Source organism: Haliaeetus albicilla, chromosome 1 (assembly GCF_947461875.1).
Source record: "Haliaeetus albicilla chromosome 1, bHalAlb1.1, whole genome shotgun sequence".
Taxonomy (NCBI): Eukaryota; Metazoa; Chordata; class Aves; order Accipitriformes; family Accipitridae; genus Haliaeetus; species Haliaeetus albicilla.
Window position 1 is genome coordinate 84,715,801 of NC_091483.1, and position 16,529 is coordinate 84,732,329.

Sequence of the window (16,529 nt, forward strand, 5' to 3'; positions counted from 1 at the left end):
ACAGTAAAATGAACTATACACAAAAGTTCATCTGCTATACTAGAAATCCCTCACTTCTTTACATTTTAGCTATCAAAATTAAGACAAGTTTTATAAGTCACTTTTAAAATTTTCCAGCTATTCAAATTGTGTTCTAAAGCTGATATTAACTATATTACTCCTCTCTCTCTTTTTTTTTTTCCCTCCATATTTTATTTAAAGCAAGCCTTAAATAAGCGACCCCCCTTTTGTCTTTTTCCTTAAAAAAACACCTCTGCCCTTCTGGGATCTTTACTACAACTCTGGCTATTGAAAACAGAAAGTATTTGATGGAACAGCTTTCCATCACAAAGTGCTGATTCAATGGAATTAAAGCATTTGATGTTCAATTCAACAAAATTAGTTGAAGGTCTAGAAATTGGCCCTAGATGTGTTACTGACTACAGAGTTCTCTTTATTGCATTTGAAAATTTTAAAAAAGGAGTTTTAGTTTCAAAAAAGAAAAATGCTCTGTTCTTTTTAAAAGCATCTTCACCTGTTCTATGGTTTATTAGCAGATGGAAACTTAAAATAGCTCAAAATAATGGGAACACAATTGCTTTTTAATTGTTAAAATATATATACACATACACTAAATTAAATCTAGTTCATAAAGTAAAAATCCAATGCTAAGTGCAGCAATAGCAACATTAAAAATTAAAATAACAAAATTTTTAAAAAAAAAAAGAAAATCAAGTCACTAAATTTTGAAGTGTCCAAAACAAAAAGCAATTACAGCAATTCTGACATTTTCACTTCTCATATCAAATGGATTGTTTTGCCTCAAGCTTCCTACAAAATGGGAACTCCTTTCCCCCTCCCACTAACAACTCTAATGTCAAAGGTTAATAACTTTAGCAGCCATTTAGGAAGCTTTACTTTCAGAGCTTACTAAACTGTTCTTATATCATTCAGGCTAGATAAAAGCCTAAGGCTTGTTTTGGTTGGTTAGGTTTTTTTACTTCCCCACTGCCCTTAACAAATAAGACAAACTATTTTCTTGTTCAGGGTGAGTGGGAAAGAGTCAGAAACTTTGGTGTCTCATTAACAGAACATTCTTGGTACTGGGAGATGAAAAAAAAATTTTTTTTTTAAGTTTTTTTTCCCAACAAGGTACTTTGCACCATAGGAAAAAAAAATATACTTACCTTGTTTTTATTCTTCAGTACAACATAATGATCTACTTTTCCAAATCGAAGTCCCACACAAACTGCTTCAAGTTCTCTGTATCCATCATCTGGCAAGTTCCCAAGATGCACAAACTGATTATGAATAGTTTCAGTATTTACCTAAAGAAAATTGATGACAAAACTTGCTTTATTAGCAACTACTGAACTAGGTTAGAAAAGCCCTGCAGAAAGCTGCTGTATCTCCCAGATCTTGCCGAAAAAGAGCATTCACATACATCCAATGTTCACATTTTCAGATTCACATCAGATTTTCCATTTTTTATGCAGTATAGCAAAAGAACCAGCTATACTTCCCAGTAAAGAATAACAAACTTAAAAGGATCAAGTTGAGTGTTTTATTTCAAATCATCTTTTATTTTTTTTAACTAGTAAAAGTCTCTTTAAGGAGCACTGCAAAATAAAGCTGAAGTTTAAATAAATTTGGTATTTTGAAAAGCAGACACTATCTAGTCAGTTTATAAATTGGTCAAGGCATAGAAACCTATCTAGAAGACTCCAATCCTGGTTTTTAAGTTGTAGGTTCATTTACTTCATCAGTTTGTAATAGCATAAAGATCCTCAGTCAAATATCATTTCTTGTGTTTTGCCATTTTCAAACACAGTTATCACCACCAGCATAGGGACACATTATCAAGGAGACCAGTAAGACTCTTCTGACCAGGAAAGATTCTGGTGCAGAACGTACGAGTGTGCTGACAGCAAGCAGAAAGCCATCCTCAGCTATGTAGTGCCAGCAGCACCATAGACTGGCATGGTGAAGCCCGGCACCAAATATTTTGTGGAGGATCAAAGGGAAGGGCCCTGGGACACAAAGTCCAAAGGTACCAGGAGACTTCTGGAATCTTAAACAAGTCTTATTTTTAAATACTTGAAAGTTGTGCGTCTTTTAGAAACACAACACTCACTTGCAACAAGCAAGAGATTTCCCACCCCCTCCAGTTCTGGTATGTTTTTCTTTCATTATTCATCACTTTACCAGGAGCAGAAAGAAATATTTCACCACAAGCAGATCAGAGGCACAAGTGGGATACAGCAGCAGGGGCGCTGGCAGTTAAGTACTCAGATGTTTCTGTTAGTGCCAAACAACGATCATAAGGAGAAAGCAGATATTCCCCAGATATATTTGCAACTGAAAATTCAAGCCTTTTGGGGTTTCTTGGAAAGTGATTTATTGTTGGCAGGGCTCTTTGCAATACACTTTTTAACCAAATACAATTAGCTTCTGACACTGCTGCTCTTAAAGTCACTCTTGTGAAGTTCTTGTGCCAACTGTTTAAGTCCAGAGACACACGTTCAGACCCAATGACTGACCATCTATCAAGAATATCTTGAAAATGTTTTTCACAGAAGACATAAAAGCTGTAACTTCATTAACCTCTACCTACCTATACCGTATAAAAATGCTTTGTACTCCAATTGCCAGCTTGCACTGTGTGCAGTGAAGGAACAGGAGGGATAATAAGGGAGACACTACAGTGAACAAAGCACAGAGGTAGTTCTGATAGTCAAACCAAAATATCTGTCCATAAAACACAGTGGGAAAACGGGTGGCATTATATACAGGCAAACACTGCACATTCTCCAAGCTATAGTGGTCAGCAGCTCATTGTTAGAACATTGAAAAAAAAAATGCAACAGAAGGAGAGGGTCTCAAAGGACTCCTATTAAATGTTTAATTCTTTGCACTTCATGCATCATGGAGCTAAACTAAGTGAACATTTACTCATTCTATTCCCTGCTCATTCACCCATGAAAACATATATAAACACTAAATTCAAGAGAAAGCATAGATAACAATTCAATTAGCTAATATTTCAGTATGAAGGATACTGATTCTAATTTAAAGTAACATATTTTGATAGCATGTGGAGGAAAAGTTAGACTGCTAGCAACTTACCTCAGGGTCAGAATCTTTAATTATAGCAGTAAATATTGCTTCCTTTAAAAAAAAAAAAAAAAAAGTAAGATTTGAACTGTAAAATATAGCTTCACTAGCAGCAGCTAACTGGCAATCACTGACTCGCAACAACTTTTTAGTTTCCCTTTTATTAATAAAATCAACAGCATCAGCACTTCTGACATCTGTGTAATTCTCCTATCAGAAGTCCAGGACACGCAAAGACATTTAACAGAATCAGTCTTCAATAGGACCCACCATAAGAATGCTTAAAACAGGCAGCGTAAATCAGCCAGCTTAAATACAAAATCCTGCTCTGCCTTGAAATGTTACCACGTATCCTAGAATTTCAATATATTTTATTACTTACTTCATCTTTTATAGTCTTATGCTGAGGCACCATGTTGATGCAGAGCTGATTTCCATCCAGTGACATTGGAAAGCAGGTGTAAAATTTAACCATGGAATCTGCAGATTTTCTATTTATTTCAAGATATGCCTTTTAAAATAAAGAAAACAAAAATTTAAAAAAAAAAAAAATTTATCAAAAGCATCTCACATCAATGCTTGCCGCACTACATTATCACATTTGTTAAAAAACACATTTGCTGCCTCTCTAGGTAGAAACACTACTAAATACCAAGTAGAATACCTTTTTATGAGATGATAAAATTAGCACATCCCTCAGACCTCCAAATGGCTTTGCTAGGTTGGAAACTTCCTCAACAGAAAATCCTCTCTCAGGCAAGTTTGAAATAAGAACCACACATATATCATCAAGTTCCTGTAATCAAATGAAAGTAAATATCACTGCTATTTCTTCAGCTCTAAATCAAAACTGCTGTATTACTGAAGAGAGCATTTATTTTTACTATGTAAAACCACCATTAAACTGAATAAAGCACTTGCTTAAAAGCATGTTACAATACTTGCAACTACCTCAACACCAAAGATCATTTAAACTTTTTTAGGATTTAGTAGCAAAGCATATTATTTTTTTTTAACCTTCTTCTCTAATTATGTCATATAATCACCTTAATTACTGCTTAATTGTGGATGTATCTACACCTAAGCTAATTCTGCACACACCTTAGGCTCTCTCATGTTAACTCATCAGAAATTCAAACCAAACCAAAACCCCGTATAATTATGCCACTACTTTATATCCATGACATGCCCACACATCAAATGCTGCAGGACTCTATGTGCAAATACTCCATCTAAAGAGAAGAAACCCACAGTAGGGCAACAGAGATTATCAGAGTGTAAAGGAGCTTTGGTGTAACTAACAAACTCTGAGGAAAAAATAAAAAGCCAAAGAGTGAAATGGCAGATGTCTATCAAATCACAAACAGCAAGGAGAAAATAAACTATTCATTATTTCTCACAAGAAATTAACAGGCAGGTGATTTAAATTGGAGGTTTTCAGACAGCACACCAACACTTAGAATAGGACCAAGTGCGTACTTAGAACTTCCACGGATTCAATCACCTTTAGACTGACCTTGCTAGCTGGTTCTGTTGATTCTTCACTCTTCGTAGTCGTTACCGTAGCTTCTAAAAAAAGGGGGTGGGGGAGTAGTTTAGTAATTCAGCAGATTTCTTTAAATACTCCAGAGCTTTAAGAACTTCTTGCATTACATTTTATCACCACTGCCACTGAGAAAAATGAAATATTCCTTCATTTAACTTACAGCGACAAATGACATTGGTGAGACACATACAGTGTTATGTAAATGCTTCCAGAAAAGAACAGTTTTAAGTAGGGATAAAAAATTAATTAAAATCCCTTGAGTAGCATGCACACGCTTTGCTGACACTGAGACCTTATCAGTTGAATTATCACAACCACAAGACTTTCTTGTGGGCACAAGGGGACTATGCAGGTGCCCAGCATGTACCCACACAATCTTTTTCCTTCTTTCTCCTGGGACAAGTCCACAGTTGTATGTGAGAGGCTCAGAAAAATCCAGACAGCAGGAAATAAGAAAACAGCAATCATACAGGATAGGCAAGCACAGGTAAAGAAGAATCACTTCTACTGTAAAATGTTTGTATCTACTACCTCTAACAGGTTCAGCGACTACAACCTTGTCCTATCTCCACTAACACATGTATATAACTGAGAATTAATATACACTTAGGCTATGTTTAAAACAAAGTCTGTTACTAATCAGTTATAAAATATGGGGAAAATAGCATCTATTGAACCAGCTCTAACAGGCAATGTGAAGCAATGGGATTAAAAGAATTAGTGGTGGATCTGCAAACAGAACATATAGAAAGCCCAAATCCTTTGCTTTAACGAGCTGTAAATAAAAGTCCCCATGTCACACTGAAAAGGTCTAGGTAAAAATATTATGTCCACTGAAGGATGTAAATCTTGGGGGTTTTTAGCCACTTCCGTCATCACAATGAACTGTTGTTTTATGTTTCAGTCAGTGAACGTATTCTAATAGATTTTCTTTTCTGATATTGTGTCATTTTAATTTCCTGGTCTCAAAAGCATTCTCATTTAGACCACAACAGCAGAGAAGTTTAGGACAGAAATGAGAAAAACCCTGTCAGTTTCCAATTTACCTTGATCAATTAAAGCTTCATTAAGCCGATCCAAATGCAATGCTGCCACCTGAGGCATCTGTGCAAGTCTCTCTAAAAAATAAATAAATTCAAGACAACATCACAATGTTAAACTTCACATAACTTACAACTAGCAAAGTAAATTAAAAATGGCATTATCATATCAGAATTACCTAATACAAGTGCAGGATTACTCAATCCTTTGCACTGAGTCTCTACCATCTTCACAGGCTCTGTAACTGTGTCCCCTTCTGTAATGTTCTTTGCATCTGACAGCTCCATTTCCCCAACTTCCATTTCGGCTTCTGTTGAGAGCTGAAGGTCTTCATCTGTAGATTTTGCTGGTAGGTAAGAGCAGAAAAAAGTATTCTTTGTTTCAATATATTAAACTAACTGATTTGCAAAAGAAGAATGAACGGCAGTATACATTTTTCTGCCAAATATTGAGAGGCCTCCTATCACGTAAATTCCTGCTCTTCGTTACAAATGGGCAGAAAATGTACATACAGCAAAAGCTGTGCAAAACACGTGTATGCCTGTGGTTATGTGAAAGGGTCTGCTTCCCCAAACTCATCTTCTTTCCCTGATTCTTTGCTATTCTAGATCTACAAACAGCACCGATAATCACTGCATTAGCCAAGCCACAAGGCACAAGAACGGTGCTCGCCTATCTAACAATCTACTACACTGGCAAGCCCAGTAAAAGGTGTGAAAAGCTTGGACTCACTAACTTAAATATCTGTTCTGGACAGGGGGCAGTGGGACTAGGAGGACAGAAAAGCAACTGCCTGTGTTTTCCAAGTAAAGTGTAAAAGTTCTCATTTGTCTTACCCACAGTATTTGAAGTTTTCTTGATTTTACTATCTCCCGTCATTGTTGATTTCTTAGTCCTTTCTTTTTTACCTACATAAAATATCCAAAACCAAGTGTAAGTCGAAATGCTTATTGCCCAAGTTAATTACAAAGAATATAAAAATACATACAAAACCAGTTTAATCTGCAGTAATTCAACTGATATGACAAAAAAAACCCCAAAACCTAAACCATAAGTTAATGCCAACAAACTACTGCATGAAAGCCATGAAGTAGAGTATCTTTTGTGAACTTGTTTAGGATTCTGGTGAAAAAACCTTGCTCCTGCAAAAACGTTTGTGTTCTTTTTCTCTTAACTGACTGTAAACAATTCATGGTTTCCATCTGTGAGACAGCTCTGAAATGCACTGTTACATGAATCTTAATTCCATTCTGGAAACCGGATTCAGAAGTGACCACGCTGACAAATGAATACATCTTTAAAAAGCACAATTTCCCATCAAAGTAATGTCTGGTCCCTAACTTTGCTCAGAAAAATTGCTCATGAAAGCCAATAAAACAAGCAACAAAAAATGATATGGCTGTTACTTCCAATGTCTTAATAACACATTTTTTGTGACGTTGTGTTGGCTTTTGTGTCCTGTTTTCACTGAAGTACTAAAAAAAAAAATTCTTCTCTAACAGCATGACAGACAAGTTTTTCTGCCAAGTAGTAATAATAACTGAAATAATTCCTGTCAGGATCAATAGAAGACCAGGGAAGAAATTTAAAAGCATTTGGAATATACTCAGAACATAAGACACTGGGAAATGCTAGCACTAACTGTGAAAGAGAATATTAGATACGTTATACATTAGGCTTAAAGTCAACTTGAAGAATTACACTTATTTTATGGAGCCCGAAGTGCCACACTTGTCTTCAACAGGTGGGGCAAACATTTAAAATTACAGAGTACAAGCACAGGTCAAGGTGGGGTCTTTTTATTGCTACTTGAGGGTTGATTTTTGTGGGTTTTTTTAAAGAAAGAAAGATAGGGTCGCATGAAAAGGAAGACATTTGAAAGTATAAACTAGACATTTTCTTGTAGCTCTCTGAACTTGCTTTCAGTTACTATTAAGAAAAGCACTCAGATAAAAACAAAGAAATGGGAACAAAGAAGGAAGGCAATAGCAGAGGTATCATCAGATAAAAGGTAACCAAAACTTCACCTGTAATAGATTTAGTTCTCTTGGTGGTGGTGTTCTGGTCTTTCCTATTGGGAGCAGGTGGGGAAAAAAAAAAATAAAGAAAAATCAGGTTCAAAGACAATTGATGAATATCAAAACAGCTAAAAAAGCTCAAAAACAATAAAACACAAGAAACCAAACAGATATGAACCCATTTGGTTTGCAGTGCTTATCACTGAAACTAATGTATGGGATGGCAACACTTACTTTGTACTTGATGCAACTTTTTTAATATTCTGAGCCCTTTTTTTGATACTCATTTTGGCCTGAAATGGACAGAAGGAAGAACTTTTACTGCATAATTTAAACTTCATATACAAATGTGTGTGTATATATATATACAAATAGTATTAATTAAGTATAAATATATTAATATAGTGGTTATCTTTCACTATTTGTTAAACTGATGCTATTCACAAATATCAAAGTTAACAAGAAATATGGAAAACTGGAATTAGGAAGTGCATTTTCGTATTTTAGACTGCTGTTTAAGAAAAGGAAATTAAAAAACATATTAAAACTACTAAATCTGTTTTTTTGGAGTACATCAGGTTTTGGAGCAAAACACCAAGCTACACACAAAGTATCACATTGTTCACCACCAGGCTGCTCACCTGGCCAGGAGATGCTTTTGGCTTCTCTGCTACACTTATTTTTACCCGTTTCCCATTTACCAGCACTGGCACAGTTTCACCGTATTTCACAGCTGCTATCACAGCTTCTTTGTAGTTCATTTCCAAGAAGGCCTAAAATAAATGGCACTTTCAGTCTTTATGTATATTACAGACACAAGATACAATTCACTGCAATTTTTTCCTTAGAAAATCTGCTTACGACAGAACTGCATGTACTTCTCTAAGTTCATGTGGAGTTTGATGAAAAAGTCCAGATTTCAGTATTATACAAAAGACATCCTACTTCCTTTAACATTTACAACTTAGGCAGCAAGCAAGAATTTATAAAGTTAACGTTTCCATCTATTCCGAGATCACGTATGTGATCCTTATTGACAAACTGTTCAGGAAGTCTTAATCTATGCTCAGCTGAGGATCCAAACACTACACTTGTTCATCGCTTGACAATTTTTTTTGCATTCTGACACAAAAACATTCCAGAGGAAAACCTACCTCATTTCTAGAGCGAAGTACAATGAGATCACTAACTTTGCCAAATGGCTGAACAATTTTTTTAATATCTTGATCTGAAAAGCCATCATCTGGTAAATCAGATATTTGAAGGACTGTCCCACAACTCAGCAATTCCTCTCTCAACAGCTGCAAATTGAAAACAAAACAAAAATAAACACTTTCCAAGTCAAGCCCAGCAAAAGGAAGAAAAAAAGGATCTGCAATAAAAATTACTCCAAAGTAGACAGACTGCTTTGTTCACTTACGGACAGAGCCACAATTTTGTTGTTCTACTGCTCTGTCTCAATCTTCAGTTATTAGAAGACATGGCATAGGATTACCAAGTAACACAATACAATCTTTCTGTTTTTATCAGTTACTATAGATCTACATAATTCTAGTTGTCTGGGCTGTATGGGTAAGAAGCTGCACAATTCCACTACTTTCCTTTCAATACTATCTATTAGCTTTCAACAGCACTAGGCAATGTTGTCTTTGCTTATCATTTAGAGGCTAGAAACTACCAAGGACTACCAAGGACGACTGCACCTACCATAACTAAAATACAGTCTGGTTTCTAGGTGGTGTTTCTAAGAGATCCAAACGGTCAGTATGATGGACTAAGACAACGCTGGCTTTAAGATCCTTCTTAACAGTAGTAAAGTTCTCTGCCTCATCTTTTTTGCTTGACAGGGCAAAATGAACACCTTCTGCCTCCTACCCTTTACTTTTATTTACACAGTAAGGTCCTCCAAACAAAGCTCATCACTCACACTTCATACAAATAGTGCTCAGTAGAACAAGGACCCAAATTTAACTGACATTTCTTTCTGCTGTTGGAAAGCACTAGAGAGGTTTTCCTTCACATCTGTTAAAAAAACCTTTGCTGTATAAATTACCACACTTACTTGCAGCCAGCAAATCTTTGCATTAAGATGGCAGTATCTGTTGCACAGAATCAGCAAACAAATGGTTAATCTTTCCACAAGTGATCCCCCTGAAATGAGATACTAACCAAATTCTTAAAATCACAGAGAAAAACATTAAGAAACTCACCCTATTATAAGAAGTAGGACGAGGTCCACTGGTTCCTGTGGATAAGCCTTCCTCATTCTCTTCCATTTCTTTGCTTTGGGGTAAATCATCAGTTTCAGGAGATGAAGAACTTGACCCAGGCAAAGAAGGCACATCTTTCTTTGAAGCCTTTGAAGAAACACTTGTTTTCAGTGGCTTCTTTGTATTTCCTGGCATCTTCCTTAAAAGTCCATGAGAGGGTGGTGATTTTCCTGATCCCGAAGATCCCTGCCCAGCTGCTTGAAGTGACTTATGTTTATTGAACTCTGCTACAAAGCCAGGTCCCAAACTTTTCACTACTGCCTCCAGAGCTGCCTTTCTGTCTGTGAGCGGAAGGGAAAACAAACTGTGTTTTGTTTGTTTGTTTTTAAAAGAGAACTTAGATATATAGCTGTTTAGTTTTCTACAGTTTCACTTTCACCACCCACTCCTGATTCAATCTTGAAACTCACTGAAGTTAGAGAACCTTAATTGCACTCCAGCAGAGATGGCTTATAAATAATAATAAACCTCTGTACTATTTTCACTGTGCTGTTGTGTAACTTGACATTTTTAGTTAGACTAACATTGTGACACTGGCAATGATATCTACAAAAATCCTCATGGCTGGAGCAAAAGAATGACTCTACTTTTGTATGTCAGGGAATGTAAGAAAAGAAAAGCAGCTTTCAAGGCTTTGATCGTCCTCTCGCATACAGATACACAGCACTACTTACTACCTTGATGCCTTCTGCTAAATTTTGTACCCTTCTCTGTCTTGCTCTTTGTCCTACAGACTGATGTTTTGTTTTAAATTATTCTTAACAACCTGACACAACATTAATTTCCTGTATGCTTTCCTTCTGTGGAAAATTTATATTTTGGTTATTAATTGCCTCTTCCCCTCATTCTTCTACATTAAAATGGCTTGCATTTTACCCTTAAGAAGATCTCTTTGAAACTGCCTGTCCCTTCACAACATTTCACCTAGACTTCTTTCCCACAAGAGCTCAGTACCTCTGAATTATCTGGAAACATAAAAACAACATAGGCACAGTATACAGATAAAAGAAAAAAAAAAAATCAACCTTTTAAAATTCCTCTATTTTTTTCTGTTCAGAATTATAATAGAAACAAAAACTCCAAACAAACTGGTATTTCAGCCAGAGACTGAGCTCAAAATGAACTACATAGAATGACCGAGTTTACATAAAATTTCCTAGAACTGCAAACTGGAGGAAGTAAGCTGAACGGAGAGTCACAAAATGCTGCAACGAACTTAACTGTTACAAAGGATGTTTCATTGAAAGCCTTTCACATACTATGCTCTTATCTCAACAAAATTATTTCAGAACACTATGCTTTCCTTGTAATTTACACCTCCATTTGATGCGCTTTCTGAGCATTGCATTTTCTTTCTCCTCATCTATACTGCCTTTGCAGAACTACCTTTTTGATGCTGCAGGAAGAACCACCTTCAGTTGTTTTCAATTCTTGACTATCCTTAAAAACTAGCTCAAAAACTGAGCACACTTGGAACAGACACTTGTTCAGCAGTTATTTGATATGATTAACCAATTCCTGACACTAGGTAAGGAAGACTTCAGACCTTTTAAAATGCCCATTTTCTTCAAAGCATACTTCTCATAAAGCAACATCAAAAGGAAAAGTTGTTTCTAAAAACAGAATTTTGCTATGAAAAATGCCTAGGGGACAACTGGACAGATAAACCTCTTGAAATCAACTCAGTTTTCCTGAAATTGAAGGACGTTTCAATTTGGCAGTGTGTATCCACCCTTTACCTTGAGATCGGGTTGACCTCCTTGATGACCAATCATTACTGGAAGATCTCTGAGGTCGTGGACTAGTTCTCAGTGGATTTCTCGATCGCTGCGGTGACCTTGACCTGTGTCTGGGGCTAAGTCGTCGCATCTGCCGCGGGCTTCGACTTCTTGGCCTTGTTGGCCTGAAGCGGCCAGGGCTCCTGGATCTCGATCGTGATCGGCGAAGAGCATAGCTGGAGCCTGTGACCCTCGAACGTCTAGGACTGGGACTGGCAGAGTTGGAACGACGCTTTGGGGTCTGGTTTTCTTTTCTGTCACCAGCATTTCTAAGAGAATAAAGGCATATGAGTTTTGACAAGGTGGAAAAAAATAGTTAGCCCGAGTCTGCTGAAACAGACTTTCTGCAAAAAAGAACCAAAACTGACAAAGTTTAGAGCCTAATTTGTTCACAAACATACTTTACATACTGGTAACACGTTTCTATATGAATTTAGGATAGATAGACAGAACTGAAAAGAAGCAAGTAGGAGAGAATAACCTGCATGGAACAAGACAAAGCTGCAAAGAAAACTCTGAAGTTACAAGCTGCAGTGCTATGAAAAAATAATAGGAAGAGGGAAAGGATACATGTAAGAGTAATGAATTAGGATACTTTCCTTGCTTCTTCCAAATTTAGTTTGGAAGTAAGCAACCTTGAGACATTATGTCTGAAAGATTGGCTGAGACTGAAAGAAAGATTTGAGAGGACTACATAAATATACATCCACTGCTTACTTATGCTACCTAGAGATGTCACATTGATGAAGAGCACAGAAAGAAATAATGGAGAAGAAATCCATGAGAGCAATAGTCCCTCTTAGAGACACGGAAAGTAGTCAGGCATAGGAAAACCCTGACAGGACAGATCACAGGAGTAAAAGGGAAAACCTGGAAAATGCATAGAGTATATGCTTGAATGTCTTAACAAACCAGTGCAATTTATAAAAAGCAGAGACTGTGAAGTGATTTACCAGAGTGATAACAGTACATAGCAAGCTCATCGACCTTGCCCCGAGATTGCACCCAGCAGCTCTGCACATCTGTGATCACCAAGAGCCTACAGCTGTATTCTAACTCTCCCAGCTGGAGACATGCTGTCATCAGGAAGGATTTAAGAAAGCACCACCCTAAAAAACAGCTCTTGCCCCACCTGCAAGCACAGAAGATCTCTCATCCACAAAAAGTGCTATTAAACACTTCTCCAATTTATATAAGGTCCTCCAGCTAAGACCAGTTTCCTTTGCCTCAGTTGTATATAACATCAGCAACACTGGACAGCAGTTTTAGTTTGAGGTTTTAAAATACAATTATTCTCCTCACAGAAGTTTATTTGCTTTATTTTTCTCTTTAAGGTTTTATTTCTCCTTGTTTATAACATGGAGAGACCTCAGACGCACTCTGCAAATTAACCTGACCTACATATTCAGCTTTGTAACACTTCCCCCACCACCCAAAAAAAAAAAACCTGAATAGTTAGCTTCCCAGGAAGTATGTCTAACTAATTAATGCAAAGTCACAGGAAAATCCAGAAAAAAATTGAAGTCCTATTATTCCTATTTGTATGCAAGTCGAAATACTTACAAATATTGAATCAGTAAAATAATCCAATCTTGCTGAGATTCAAGTAGAATTAGTCCACAGGGTGTGTTTTTACAAAAAATTAAGAGTAAACAGCATAATTTTAAAGGACAGAAGAGACATGAGTTCATGAATTCCAGTGTTTTTTCAACTTGTGATCCCGTAGCTCCCCAAGGGATCTATGGACTGAAGAGTCTGTGAAATAAGAGCTAACACTAGCACGCCTGTTGTCAAACAGGTTCAAGTTGCAAACAAGAGTGGCTTAATTGGAAAAAAGATTAAGTCTAAAAGTCAGAAATCACTTGCGCAGTTTAATCAGTGACCTAACACTGGTCAGTGTCGCTCGGTTAATACTGTATCACATCCAATAACTTACGACTAACTGAAGCACAGTTAGAACAAAGGTTCAAGACGAGGCTGCTGACAGTATCAGTCTTCAGACAGTTCTACAGAGTTTACTCTCCCCCTTGTGAAAGAATTTTAGATACTATGCCACTTATATTATTAAACAAACTTAGGACAAAACCCACAAAAGCACCCCACACAATTTTATAATGAAAATATGACACCACTAACACAGCTTGCCAGTGAGCAAAACAAGAAAATTAATTGCATTAATAACCACGTTTATAATAGCAATAAATTAAAAACAACCTGTAATCAAAAAGCAGTTACCTCTTTGAGGAATGAGACTCAGGGTTCCAATCGGGGTATCTGTTAAATGTTAAAAATACAACCGTCAGTGAAAAAGCTCAATTTGCCATCTGAGCACAATTTTTGCTTACGTGCAGTAGCTTTTACAGATAAACGTTCCTGTTCGGGACTCCAGAAGCACCAAGTGTCAGTTCATCTTTTACCCTAATGGTCTAAAGCCAATTTAGAATAGCACTCAGATACCAACAATCCTCATTAAGGAAATGTGACACACTTTCACACAACAGGCATGCACAGAAAACACTTTTTACACTAAGTGAACTTTTTAAACAGATTCCTTACTGTTGACGTAACTGGCGGCAGCTTTCAATGTGAGAAGGAGTGTTCTGATGCAGAATCCAGTCCTAATTGGAGAAAAGACATCCAGAGAAGTTTGATTAGCAAGTAAAACATTAGCATTTGGCCACAATTTCTGGTTACATGTTGTCATATTTTACCTTCCCATCAAATTTTGCCTAACAAATGATCTTGCGTCAAGGTCAAATTTCTCACTTAAAATTATTACTCTTTATGCAAAAGACTAAAATACTTTTTGATTATCAAACGCTGTTAAAGAACACAGAGAAATCTAAGTGGAAGTTGAACAAAATGCATTGTAAAAAATGAATCTGTTACTTCCAGCAACACACTGGGTTGTTGTCACCACGCTTCTAATGCAAAATGTTGATCCAATAGCTGGCTATATTAAAAGAAAGAAAACTATTAGCAGTCTTCACAGATTGTCAGACTGATGAACACATACACAGCAAATTAAGCTAAATAAATCGGAGAACCCGACACAACATGGTATCTTTAAGTCAAATATCGTTTCTACAGAGGCATGACTTTTGATGCCTTAAGCTCAAGTATGTTCACTCCTAATAATGTTACACCTAAAGGTCAGTCAAAAAGTCTGATGACATTTTTCACACACAAACATTGATTATTTTTTTTTATATTTAAAAAAAAAAACCTTAACTAAAGTTTTACCTAGGAATAACTGATGGGTTAAGCATGAGACAAATCCAGAAGTACAATGCAAGCTCTCAATCTTGAAAATTACTTAAGCACAGGTTTAACTGTAAACACAGAATCAGTCCCAAGCAGGGGAAACTATGCCTGAAGACTTTATTCTAGTATTATTATTATGAAAGTAAACTGACCTCCTAGTGAAAACAACTGCTGTAGTCAGTTTGCTATTGAGGAGAAATATTACATGGGCTGTAGCTATAAGGTATCACATGTCATCAACGATCATTATTAAGCATCCTTAAAAAAACAACTTCTAGTTGGTTTAGTATTTTAAAATAGATAATAATGGCTGAATAATGCAACTCACAGGCAAGGGTTCATAAAATAATTTGCAGTTGTGAAATTACATATCACTTTTCCTAAGCGCATGCTGGTTTATAACACAAAAGATTATAAAATGCATAGTTGGCAGTATCAAACCTTCTTGTTTATTGACAAAAATGCTGAACACGCTGGTTAAAAGAAAAGTTCGTGATGGTTTACTCAAAGCCTATGAGGTGGAAAAATTAATGTGACCAGGGCACAGTTAGTTTTGTGCATTCTGGCAGCCCAGAGAACGTGGTGAAAACAGCTGTTCCTTGCACTTACACTATCAACACTAAAATGTGCTACAAGACAGCTACCCAAACTATTTATACTCCACATAAAAAAACATGGGTTTTAAATAAAATAAAATACATTTTAAGCACAAGACTTATTATAATTTCCTGAAGAAACAGATATACTGCTTAACCAATCTCAGAGAGGCACTGACAGATTTTACTAGCTGTGTTCATAAAAACATTCTAACTGTTCAACTAAAGTCAGAAAAATATTACTCAGAAGACCCTCTGCATTAGTCTCACTAAATGAACCAGAGCATATTAAGAGTGGAAGAGCAGACTGATAAAACAAGTTGCAGCTGTAGAACTGCATGCACAGTGAATACACAGCATGCACACAAGAGCAAGCAATTCACGGTTATACACTTTTTTTCCTAATAACACGCCATTACTATGCAATCCCATTCTTAAGAATGCAATTTTTCTGGAGTCTTAAAGTTAGACAGGAAAAATAAAAACTATTCTTCAAGGGCTAAAACAAATTAGCTTGTGAAAAATGAAAGGAAATTGGGCTTCAAGTATCCCACTTCGTGGTCCCAAACGAAGAAAGTGCACACAGTGTCTGCAAGGGCCGAGGGAGGCCATTTTGCTTCCAAGTGACTTTAGCTACCCGTCCAACAAGCACTAACGAGACTGGCAGGCCTACAAAGAGATATTCTCCTCCCTAACAAACACAACGTTCTTCTCTTCTTCAAGTCTTCATTATGCCAATGCCCTCTTGCATTTCATAGAATTACAGGACTCTCAATTTATGTATATTCCTCCTCTTTGATTAATTCCTTGCCCTTCTCCGTCTTCAGAAACATTCCACTCCCTCTGGCAAGTCTGACCCCAGAGGCAGATCCTTCCCCGCAAAGGACAGGATCCCTTCCCAGCACAAGCACTCCATCACATCC

The 16,529-nt window shown here is 36.7% G+C and overlaps 1 protein-coding gene across 3 annotated transcripts in view; it reads right to left on the bottom strand.

Annotated features, from left to right (window-relative positions):
- ZNF638 (zinc finger protein 638) overlaps positions 1–16,529 on the bottom strand; it is a 65,246-nt gene that overhangs the window by 19,242 nt on the left and 29,475 nt on the right. For all 3 annotated transcript variants that reach the window (XM_069797316.1, XM_069797326.1, XM_069797307.1), the window contains exons 3-18: positions 14,303–14,364; positions 13,982–14,020; positions 11,708–12,015; positions 9,909–10,249; positions 8,853–8,999; positions 8,340–8,471; positions 7,933–7,991; positions 7,708–7,751; positions 6,517–6,588; positions 5,859–6,026; positions 5,686–5,757; positions 4,610–4,662; positions 3,758–3,889; positions 3,476–3,604; positions 3,106–3,147; positions 1,167–1,307 (exon numbers count right to left, since the gene is read on the bottom strand). In XM_069797316.1, the coding sequence (XP_069653417.1) occupies positions 1,167–1,307; positions 3,106–3,147; positions 3,476–3,604; positions 3,758–3,889; positions 4,610–4,662; positions 5,686–5,757; positions 5,859–6,026; positions 6,517–6,588; positions 7,708–7,751; positions 7,933–7,991; positions 8,340–8,471; positions 8,853–8,999; positions 9,909–10,249; positions 11,708–12,015; positions 13,982–14,020; positions 14,303–14,364 (1,941 nt within the window). The remainder of the gene's footprint in view (positions 1–1,166; positions 1,308–3,105; positions 3,148–3,475; positions 3,605–3,757; positions 3,890–4,609; positions 4,663–5,685; positions 5,758–5,858; positions 6,027–6,516; positions 6,589–7,707; positions 7,752–7,932; positions 7,992–8,339; positions 8,472–8,852; positions 9,000–9,908; positions 10,250–11,707; positions 12,016–13,981; positions 14,021–14,302; positions 14,365–16,529) is intronic.